Source organism: Nilaparvata lugens, chromosome 2, assembly GCF_014356525.2.
Source record: "Nilaparvata lugens isolate BPH chromosome 2, ASM1435652v1, whole genome shotgun sequence".
NCBI classification, from domain to species: domain Eukaryota; kingdom Metazoa; phylum Arthropoda; class Insecta; order Hemiptera; family Delphacidae; genus Nilaparvata; species Nilaparvata lugens.
Window position 1 is genome coordinate 75389829 of NC_052505.1, and position 12187 is coordinate 75402015.

A 12187-nucleotide genomic window follows, 5' to 3' on the forward strand; every position below is an offset into this window, starting at 1 on the left:
TTGTGTCCGCAGTTTCCTTACCCGTTCTTACCGATGTATCCTTCAATGATTCCCGCATTTCCTTCATTTCCGCCTTCAAGTCCTTCATTGCCATGGTCATTGTTTTTTCTAAACTATTAGAAAATGACTTGATCATCCCCTCTACTATAACCCTTCTTATTGCTTCTTGGGAGACATTTAACGGTTTATTACTGTTCACAGGATTCTTGGCGGTGATTGAAGAGATCTGGGCGTTGGACTCCATCGCGCCCCCCTCAGCGTCGATCTCCGCTACTATCGCCGTCTGCAGTGTGTCTGCTACCTTACTTTGCGTGGACGAAAAGAGACTCATATTTTAAAAATGGATTAAGTGTCAAGTGTTTGTTAAAAAAGTGAAAGTTTTGGCCAACAAGGCATTAATAAGGACACAAATGAGGATAGGCCTATGGACATTACAAGCCAGGTAACCTATTTATTACTTAAGCTCTTATAATATAATAATACTATTCATTGATTTCTGACTAGCAGTTTAGGCCCATAAAATATAATAGCTCTCTCTACAGACATGTATTTTTCACAGTACTAACAATATAAAATTTTCTTTAAAACATATAATTTCTCTCTATTTAAAGCTATTGTTTCCCCAAAAAGTAATACAAATTTTCCTTCGCCAGTTTTCCTCACAACTCGTATAAGTTATCTATAATTTTCAATATGGTTATTGACCTAATTTCAAATAATTATTCAATGAGCTTGGCTCTCATCATCAGTCCCACGTTGGTACGACATGTCTTTCTGTCGTATCCGTGGCCCCACGTTGGGCGCCATGTCTTTCTGTCACGTTATTCTTTATATTAAAATAACGATTAGCCTCCTGCTTGGCATCAGTCGGTAAAGCATGAGATTTAATATAATTAGGTCGTGGTTTTTCTAATAGTATTCAGTCTTAAAAAATCTTGATAGGCCTAGATATGGGCTTCTCCTATAACTTTTGTAATTCAATAAATAATAAATATATATAAAAATGATATTTATACTATAGAGATGAGGAATAAAAAATAAATTGCACACCATGAAAATTTCACACATATATTACACAAATAATGCAAAGATCAATCGAGGCAAAAAATATATATATAGAGCGATAAAAAATATAATATAAAAAATAGAACAATAATTTTATATCAGCAAAATATCACAGGCTAAACTTTATATTCTAGATTTATGGCACGAAACATTACCATGTGCCTTTATCTTAAAATCATATGCATTCTGTTGCATGTAGTTACGATATGCGCTTGCTAATACTTGTCGACTTGAATAATTCAATCAAAAATATGTGCTCTAAGATCAGCTTGATAAATTAGCCACCAATAATTCAAATATATATATAAATTGAAATCTCTAGTATTTAGTAGATTTATTTGTATCGAATATATATTTTCATCTCAGGGTGCAAGATTCGGCACCTGACGGAATAGGTAGAGCCATTCATCTAGTGAATTAGAACTATGATAAATTATCGCAAATTGTATTGCAAAAAATTAAATATTGTATGCATACGTTTGATAGCCTAGATTTCGTACTTCTTTGATTAAATAGAAATTTCTAAAATATTGATCTATATATTTTTCTTTCAATTAAATACCTTAATACTAATTTTTACTTGCGCAAGTATTACTTTTATTAATTTCTTAATTTATTATAAAACCCTTTCGGCGAGCTAGCTTTGATCATCAGATTAATTCGAAGCACTAGGGCGCCCATCACTAAATTCAAATTTAATCACTCACGTGTCGAAAATCTTCTTGTAAGCCGCCGATGTCGATCCAACTCCATGTGGTCCGGGAATATGGTAGCCGGAATCGTCTCCTCCAAGGGGTTATAAATTTAATTAAAATGAAAAATGACTTCTGCTTCACAATAGCATCACGAAGTCTTTTAAGAAATTTAATAATTTACTTTAACTTTAATTTTTACAAAATTATTAATAAGGTACTTCGCTCTAAAATATTTGGGGTCCTCTTATGGTGGCATCTGGCTGGCGAGTCTGGTTCTTCCTTCTCAAGTTTTACAGATCCTCTTTCCGACTTTCAAATTAGCATAAAATTTAAATATCCCAATCTTCCGCCATTAAATTCAAATAGATCTTACAAAAAATGCTAAAATATTGCTTAGATTATATGATTAATAATTTCTTTGCATTCGAGCCATATTGATAACATAGATTACATAAATTTTTACACAAAATCTAGTACATTTATATAAATATATATAAATATTTTTGAATTGGCCTACAGTTGCCGCCTATTAACTGCCGTTTTACTATTGGTGCATGCAAATTTTATTAGGTATTCATGCGCCTGGTAACTCTTATTTCCTGAATACATTAAATTATTTTATTTGGTTTTTTATTTATGCTCTTTGCATGCTAGTTAATATTCTATATATTAATATTAATTCCATGCTACCTAATAATTAGCCACGTGGACGGGTGTTTTTTCACATTGCACACCATCCGAATGCAATAAAGCTCTGCCAAGGGGTTTTGGTCAGATTCTACGTTCTTCGGTTTGATCGATCTCTAGGTCACCGATCCGTGAATACATCTATATAACCTCAATCTTCAAATATTTTATAAATAATCTATTTATGAGTAGTAAACTTCCTTTAAATCCTTTTTAAGTTCTTGTACCATTTAGCCAGAACAAGCTGATGCTATCTAATCTTGGTTATTATCTGCTTGTCGTCATATTCACTAGTGGCCTGAAATAACTTCCCCAGAATCCAGCTGAACAAAAGCGTGAGATATGAACCTGACTTTTAGCGATTTCCTTTTGTTCGTTCTTAATTTCAAAACCAACCCGGAGTACACTGCTCGGCATGGGAATGAATTTTGAAATCCCTCTCGACCAACAAGTTATCCGTGAACCAAACATACGATTTTGACGGAAATAGATTTCAAAATTGCATGAGATGTGAGATGCCCTAGCAGTAATCTGGCAAATTGTATGCTGTGGGAGTATTCTCAAGTGATAATGAAAATGTTTATTTTCCTGTTATCAATCCAAACATCCTCCCACCTTCATTCAATGGTACTCCAAACGATAATGTTTGAGAAGACTACGAATATTCATATTCGATTCTAATAAATTAAAAAACAGCTCCTACGTTCCATTGAAAGTCCTGAATTTTTACGTTGAATGAAAAGTATCATGTATGGAAATTATACATACAAGTAACTAGTTCTTCATCTAACGGGTAACAGTTCGTTCAATTTTACTAGTAACAGTTCTTCATTCAACCAAAATGGATGAATTTCTCGTTCAACATATCATGAAATAGAGTGATGATCGACATTTATTCAATTCTTCCCATGCAGTATTATTCCATAATATTTTATCATATACGTGAAACCCTTGAAGTTTCATACTTCGTGGTTTCGAGGTTCACGGGGTGAACTCTAATGGGGACCGGATTTTTATGGCTTGAATTGTATGAATGCAACCATTATTTCTTATTTTTAATGCACCTATTCTATCAATTGAAGAAGTATTGACTTGGACAAGTAGAACTTGGAGTAAGAAAGACATAGTCTACGTCTAAATAGTTTGGGTCTGTTATGCAGTGGTTGGAGCAATAGAAAGCATCACACACAACACAAGGACCCAACACTCATACCTATTAAGTACTAGTAGGCAGCAGAACACCACCATAACAGCCACCGAGTACCAAGAACAGAGCACAGTTAGGTACAAACACTTCAAACGAGACGATGGTCAAAGCATGATGCTCGCCTCAATTTGCATAACATGATTCGGCAAACACACTTTATTGCATGCATGTGCCTTGTTCGAGGTTGACCTCAATGATGATGAAGCTGCCGTCGATCAGTCATGAATAATCTGCAACTTGTCGCTGCAACATCTAAGACCATTAGACAGTACGACCGTGACAATCTATATAGTTGATCCTATTGTAGTGAACTTGAAATGAGTGCGTACAGTTATGCGCATCTGAACAGAAACATTCTTCATTTGAACAGGAACAGTGAGATACAGTTTTTATAAGCATATCATGTGTACACACACATCGATTTTTGTTCGTACGGTATTATTGCCGTCCTTATAAATTCTATTAAATTAAACAGATAATTTTAAACGGATGTTTGTCAAGTTCCGTTTAATCTGATAGATTTCATAAAGACGGCAAATATCGTACAAACAAAAATATATGTGTGTAAACTATGTGTGTGCGGGGCTAAATACGCTTGTTCGTGGCACATTTCTGTACGCACCCTTATACCAGTGACAAACACATCGATTTTTTGCCGTCCTTATAAATTCTATCAGATTTAACGGAACTTGACAAACATCATCTGTTTGACATTATCGTCTGTTCAATCTAATAGAATTTATTAGGACGGCAAAAAATCTTACGTCCAAAAATCGATGTGTGTGTAACTAGCTTTAGACGATTAGACAATAAGACCGTGAAAATCTATACTAAAATCTATCGTAGAATCTATCGAAAATCTATATCTAAAATCTATCGTAAAATCTCGATCTCATACATGTATTAAACTTGAAGTGTTTGAAGTTTAATAATCTCATTTATTTTATCATTCATGTATACGCTTTAGCTTCTAAACACAAGCTGGAAATCGTTTGATAAATGAATGATTTTTAATGGTGTGAAAGCTGCCTGAATCTATTTCACTTCAAATCCATTATACGTGAACGTACATAAAAATATTTAGACATATTATTCCAGAATCATAATACTGACCTTCAGTCATAGACATGGGCCACATCATTTCAAGCAGACTCACTAAATTTTGGAACACATATATGTTGTGGAGTTTATTATAGTCTGTAGTTGGTACTTTAGTTTGAGTTAGGTTGCCAGTGGATAGTTGTAAATCAAAACGACACCGCCGGGAGGTTTTGATGTATTGTCTTGCCACCTGTTCACATTGTCTGTATTTGAGAGGATGTTTGTGCCGTGAGTGTGGTGCAATTTGATCAGAGCGAATTGTAGCTGGGGTCTCGCGACCGCACGTCACACATTGAATTTAGAATGATTTATAGATAGCGGAAGGTGGGTCGCGGCGGCAACATTCGCCTCCCATAGGATCCCATCTGAACGAGCCTATATAACCCTAACTACGTCACGAATATTGGCTGTATAACATTTCCTAAGGGAAGCGAAGATGAGCGAACGGCTATCCCTTCCCCGCACCCCCCTCAGGGGAGCACCTGTACCCTTCCAGCCATCATCTAAGATTATGTTTGACATTCGCAATTGAATACTCCGGTCGAGAGATGTCACAGCGACATTTTCAAAACTGTCGGTGCGTGTTATGCCTTACGGCCCAATACCTGTAGTTCCTTACAACGTTAGAGTAGTTGTAGTGTTCGAGTTCAGGTTATAATGTAATTGAAATAATGACAAAATGGGTTTTCAGTTATTCTGACACTAGATCATAGAAAACACAGCACTTCAATAAGTTCGTGTTCATTCATTAATCTCTTCTGAAAAACATTAAATGATTTCTTGCTTTTGACTTGTCCGCTGTGGGTTCGTTGTTTGTATGCTCGACGATAACTTTTGAATGCTTACATCAATCAAATTGAAATTTCAACACGTACTCTTTTGAATATTATAGGCCCACAAATCGAAGTATGTCTGAATTGACTCACTCCTTCATCCTTCTTGTGTATAACAGGATGACATTGGAAGTGCAAAAGAAAAAAATTGGTGTATCTTATCATGACAGGTCATAAATCAGTTGTCAGCTGAATTATTAAATTGCATTTGATAATTCATGGAATTGTAGTCTGAAGTTGTCACTTGTAGAAAATATCTGAGTTGCCAAATTGTGCGAATTTCAAATCTTTCCATGCAAGCCCTTCATACTTCCTTTTTTTGTATGCTGGACGATAACTTTTAAATGCCAATCAATCTAATTGAAATTTCAACACATATTCTTTTGGAAATTATAGGCCCACAGATCAAAGTATCTTGTATCTTGAAGATCAAAGTATCTAAATCCTTCTGACAGGATTTATAAAATTCGACAACACAGTCGATGCAGAGTCAATTTTAATATTTCCAGTCATATGGGCTTGATTGAAAACATTGAAATTCTGCACAATTTGAAAACACTGACATATTCTTCTAGTCTCATCTCATTTTATTTATCTATCTATCTATATATATAAAAGCGAAATGGCACTCACTCACTCACTCACTCGCAGAACTAAAAATCTACCGGACCAAAAACGTTCAAATTTGGTAGGTATGTTCAGTTGGCCCTTTAGAGGCGTACTAAGAAATCTTTTAGCAATATTTAAACTCTAAGGGTGGTTTTTAAGGGTTTAAAGTTCGTCTTTTAGCATGTATATTCTTCTTATTCTCTTAATTTATAATAATTGAAAAATGTCCATACCATATGTTAATATAGAACTATAATCTAGAGAGAGTACCTCTTCGACACAGTTGTTAACTGGTAACTAAATTCATAATTTTGTCAGGTTGGCATTAAGTTGAGTAGACTTTGTTAGGTTGGCACCAAGTTGAAGATTGAAATGCATTTATCGCGGAAAAATTGATTGGGCACTGCTACTTCAATCAGAGCTATTCCTGGGAATATTATATTACTAGCAGTCAGGCTCGCTTCGCTCGCCATATCCGTTTAGCCAGACTTTTAGTCTGGACTCCCGACTGGATCGTCCTAGCATATGATAAAAATGCTTAAATGAAAAATGCAGGCGAGCGAGGCGAGCCTGCTGATCTCATTCGTGGATGATCCAGTCGGGGGTCCAGGGAGCGGAGCCCCCTGGCTAGACGGATATGGCGAGCGAAGCGAGCCTGACGGCTAGTACAAACTATATAATTCAATTCATCTTGAACTACTCCTTTCATATTTCGACGGCTTGCAATAAAACAGCTGACAGATATCAGCGGCATTCAGAGCGAGTTCTCCGGCCCAAAAGGTTATCATGTCCAGCACAAGCTATCATGTCATTTGTCATTTGTCTAAACATCAGTTAAGCTGCGTTCACCCCAAAGTTATTAACAAAATGTTTATTTCTCCGTCCTTATAGATTCTATTACATTGAGTGGAACTTGACAAACATATATGTTCATCATATGTATGATAAGTTATGTTCAATCTAATACAATCTATAAGGATGGAGAAATAAACATTTTGTTAATAACTTTGATGTAAACACAGCTTTACATATGGAGCTGGTTATGTAATCCGCTCTCTCCATCATTTAATCACTCACTGTAAATTCTCTCGAAATGCCACTGATATTCTGTTAACTGTCCTATTCAAAGCCGTATAAAGTCAAGAGAAAAAGTTCCTATAGAGGAAACATGAATTTTTAGCCTATAAATAGGCTAAAAATAAATAGACAAGCAAAAGAAATAGTCAGAGTTGAGTTAAGAGATTAGTTGCATTAAGTTATTCATTGTAGGCAATTTTTAAATTCATTTCAAGGAATGTATATAAAATTGTTATAGAAATAACTACCTTTTCAAACTCTCTTACATAATATAAACAACGCTATAATTATTATTCATAACAATTCAAGTAGCCCTCTCGAACTACTTTATGATTTATTTATTTATCAGGCTAGCACAAACAATACTTTGTTTCACAAACAATACAATAATTTTCTTTTCAAAAAGAAAAAACGGGCTATTGTCCAAAACTTCTTCAATTTCCTAATTTAGTTTCAAATTGTCAAAATAATATACATAAGTTATGTCCATTCCAATTTCTCACACCAAATCACTATCTGAAAATATAAATTGTAATAAAACAAACAATTTAAAATTTAGATAGATTGATGATAAAACTTTCGTAAAAACATGAAACAAAATGTAATTATTCCACAAAATAAAGAATAACACCAATTAAATTTTGAGCTCGAAAATATCACGTTCACCTTAGCTACATAACTACATTTGTGGGAATGTTTATTATTATTATTTGATTATCATAAGTATCATTGCTTGAATTATTTGCAGACATGGACACGTCCTACCACCTCCGCGTGCAGGACGTAGTGGTGATAACGGGCAACGTGGCTGTGTTGAGCTGCGATGGGGCGTCAGTCCGCGACAGTGTGCTGTGGTTCTACGAGCAGCCAGTGCTCGGTCGCACAGTGATTCACTCTGGCGGCCGCTTCACGGTGACCGGCGCGGGCGCGCTGCACGTCCGTGACACGGAGCCCGAGGATGCGTATGCGCGCTTCAGCTGTCAGGCGACTAGCACTGTCACCGGCGAACGACGCGTCAGCATGCCCGGCAAGATTGTCGTCCTGGGTAAGAGATGCAATTGAAGTTCAGTAGATTAATCTTGGACATCTAATGAGAAACCACAAATATATAACTCTGCAGACTATAGTTCAAGGGAAAAATCAGCGGAAAAAGGAGTGTTGGAAGGTGACGTGTTTCTTGGCTTAAAAATTTGAGGGATTGGTTTGACTGCAGCAGCAAAGACTTGTTTCGAGCGGCAGTTAATAAGATCCGGACTGCTGTGCTGATAGCGAACCTCCGATAAGAGACACATTAGAAGAAGAAGAGATTAATCTATTTATCTACACCACAAAATTTTCTGACTCACTTCTATTATGCTAATAATTGATAGATATATTTTGATAGATAATAACTATAGTCAACCGCAAGAAAGTAGTTCGATTGAAATTAAAACAGATGAATGCCACGTTCAATTGAATTGAATTAAGTTGCCAATTTACGAGAATAGTCCGATGCAAATTGAAACAGATGAGTGAATGTTGGAATGAATTGAATTTCGTTGTCATTCTAAATAAGTTGCTAAATCCTATTATAATTATTAAGCGAGCAATATCTATAAATATTTTTATATTTGGTTATTTATATTTATGTTCAAGGATCTCGAAAACGACTCTAACTATTTTGATGAAATTTGCAATATAGTAGGTTTATGATATAAAAATTCGATTGCACTAGGTCTCATCCCTGGGAAAACTCGCTGAACGACATTAAAAGGATAATTCATCCTTGGAAAAACAGCCGAGACTTTCGTCGTCAGTGGATGGTAAAAAGTGAGTGAGCAAGTGCGTCTGTGGAAAATCAAAATATCTCATCCCCGAAATTCATTAGCTGACGTATAGCCAGCTGTAAAATATAAACACGACCTAGAAGATGAGAAAACCTTGAGGGTTTGAAAGGTAAAATTATTCATAATTTATCAGTTCCAAGTGATTAGTGATTGTTATTTTGTCAATCAAAATTAAAACTTTTCTGTTTTCATATATTTAATATTTGGACTGAAAATTGGACTTGAATTCGAAAGTGTATGGAGCATATACTACTTTTTGGACTATATAGTGTATAAATCTAAATTCGGGGAAGATACAGTTATGGGCTGTGCCTGTTGGTCCTTCCCCAATTAATTGAAAGAATTTTGTTCTTTGTATCAATAAATGAATGAAAAATGATAGTGTGATGAGATATGATAATCCATGTGATAGATAACAACCTTTATGATGATGCTCGTGACTTGATTCAGTAGAGTTTTCACATTTACATTTGCAAATGCAGCTTTAATATAATAAGATTCATCAGTCGATTCCTTATCAAGTCCTTTTTGAATCCTCCTTAACACCCAATTCTAAGATTACATCAATAGGACATAGAAATGTTAAGCTTCAAGGATAATGATAGTGATCATCAAACTACCGCTTTGCTACTTGTATTTCTTTGTATTGAATATCAGCATCATAACCAATATTATAGAAAATTTTAAAACCACGTAGATAAGCCTGAGTGATAGTCTCTGACGGTTTTACTGAAATTGCAATAAGAATCATGGATTTCTATTCCAATCGATATATTTTGAATATCAGAAAGCCGTTTAATTAACATTTTTTAATACAACTTGCATGGCACGAATATTTGAATCTAGAAATGAAGTATTTTTCATGATCTCATCAACAGTCCAAAAGAAAACTCAGATCTTGGAGAAAATAGTTTTTCGATTTGGTTGGAGATATGCATCCATCCATCAGCATAAACATCAACGATTTATATAGCAGTCAGCCGAGCCATAAAAACGAATCATTCTCGGCAAGAAGGGGATCCTTTCAACCGTGAATATACAATATTCCGCTCCCCAACGAATATTGCTTTCAATAAAAAGCAATCAAGCAATACTGCATGTGAAGATTGAACTTCTTGCAGTAATTGAAAAGATGCCAAGTAAACGTTGAAGGAGCTGTTGGAATGGAAATGCAGAAAGGAGAAGGAAGAAGATGGAAGAGCTTATCGAGGAAAGGTTAGAAGAAAAGAAGGGGAGAAAGTAGGAGAGAGAGGATATGTGAGGAGTAGAAAAATATAATTTAGAAGATGAAATTGGAAAAATGGCGATAGTTAAAGTGCACCAAGTAAAAGTGAAAAGTGAAAAGGAGGAAGAAGAAGAAGGAGAAATGGATGTGGAATGGTGGAGAGGAAAGATATAAAGAATACAGAATGAAAAAGAGCTAACGACAAAAGGAGTAGGTTAGAGATAGAGGGAATGAAGAAAAAGGACAAATGTAGAAGTGAATTAGAATGAGTAGATTCAAAGAAGATAAGGGATGCAAATTTAGAGTATGATGATCACGACAACGATGATGATGATGGTGATGATGATGATGGTGATGACTATGATTATGATTATGATGGAAAAGAAGAAGAAGAAGAAGAAGAAGAAGAAGAAGAAGAAGAGAGCCAGTGATTATAGGTTCAGAAGAGAGTGAGAAACAAGAGAGCATGGACAAAATAAGAGAAGAAAGAGGAAAAGGATTAGAAAAGTGAAGTAAAAAAAGTATAAGTTTGTGAGTTTATCGAGTTTTGTGGAAACGAAGCATGGCAAACGGTACTCGGAGCAGAGAATAATTGCTGGAAAAACCTAATATTTGATAAAGTGCATTTGGAGTTGCTGTGTTCTGCTCTTGACATCTTCTGCTTAACTAAGTGAACCCGGCAAATGCAGTGAATAAAATAGATTCAAAAACAAGGGCATCCTACCATCCTATTCAATTTTGTTCTGATTAAATTTCACAGATAAATCCTTCATTCTCAAGGATAAACTTTTATATTATGTGGGAAGTTATTAATTTTGCACTTTACTGATAACTATTCAATATATATTATATAATTATATTTCTTTATATTATATTGCAATCTAGTAAATTAGAATGAATTTTTTTGTAATATCCATCTAAGAGCTAATAGCTAGAGGGATTGAAATTGTTTTTATTGAAATTGTATTCTGAGAAATGAATAAGTTGAAATTAAAATTGAAACTGAGTTACTTCCAGGCAATCCATATCTGATAGTCGTCTTATTTCCTTTAGGGCTACTTTTTAATATAAATAAAAATATAAATATGAGTACCCTTCTTAAATTATTTCGTCACGATATGTATCAGCTACTAATGCAATATTTTCAAGAGTACCAATTTAAAAAGGGTGCTCTGATACAATAGATGTGTAGCTGTAATATTATGTTTAGCTTACTGTAGAGAGCTCATACCTTATACCTTTCAAGCAGGATTCTTGGCTCACAAAACTTCTCTAGTCGCTGCTATAAGTACAGATTAAACACTCGTCAACAAATCTATAAGCGGAATACTGTATCAATCTACAAGTACATGGAAATCATTACTACATCAAAAAACAATTATTACTAACAATATTTGTTGGATGCTAGCTTCACTATCAATCAAGGAATATTGTTTAGTACTGAAGTCCCAATTATTATATACAAGTTATCTGTGAAGAAGTATTGACCTCCTCACAATCGATAATTATTATATTTTAATTTGTGTAAAAATGAAAACATTTCTCATACAATTTGTTTTGAAGAGTCCTTTATACATGTGATTATCGGCTTCGAAGAAAACTGGAAGAGTATCGGTTATCGGTTCTTACTTCTAATTTACTTTTCATACTCCATATATTTTCAAGACAATTCAATAAACCAGTGGTAATGAACCCAGACATGAGTTTTGTAGAAAATTACTCATTTTTATCAAATACTCTCAACGTAATCACGATTTGAAGCGATCCTCGCATTGTGGGCTTAATGGTAGCGTCCATAAAGACAAACTTCGAAGGGGCTTATTCCCTTTTCATTAATACCCTCAATTTCTTCCCTCAACTCT

At 34.8% G+C, this 12187-nt stretch overlaps 1 protein-coding gene across 1 annotated transcript in view; it reads left to right on the top strand.

The window, feature by feature from the left end:
• Nucleotides 1–12187, top strand: part of LOC111054122 (Down syndrome cell adhesion molecule-like protein Dscam2) — a 204423-nt gene that overhangs the window by 118506 nt on the left and 73730 nt on the right. Inside the window, exon 5 of the mRNA XM_039420188.1 lies at nt 8023–8319. Coding sequence (XP_039276122.1) covers nt 8023–8319 — 297 coding nt within the window. The remainder of the gene's footprint in view (nt 1–8022; nt 8320–12187) is intronic.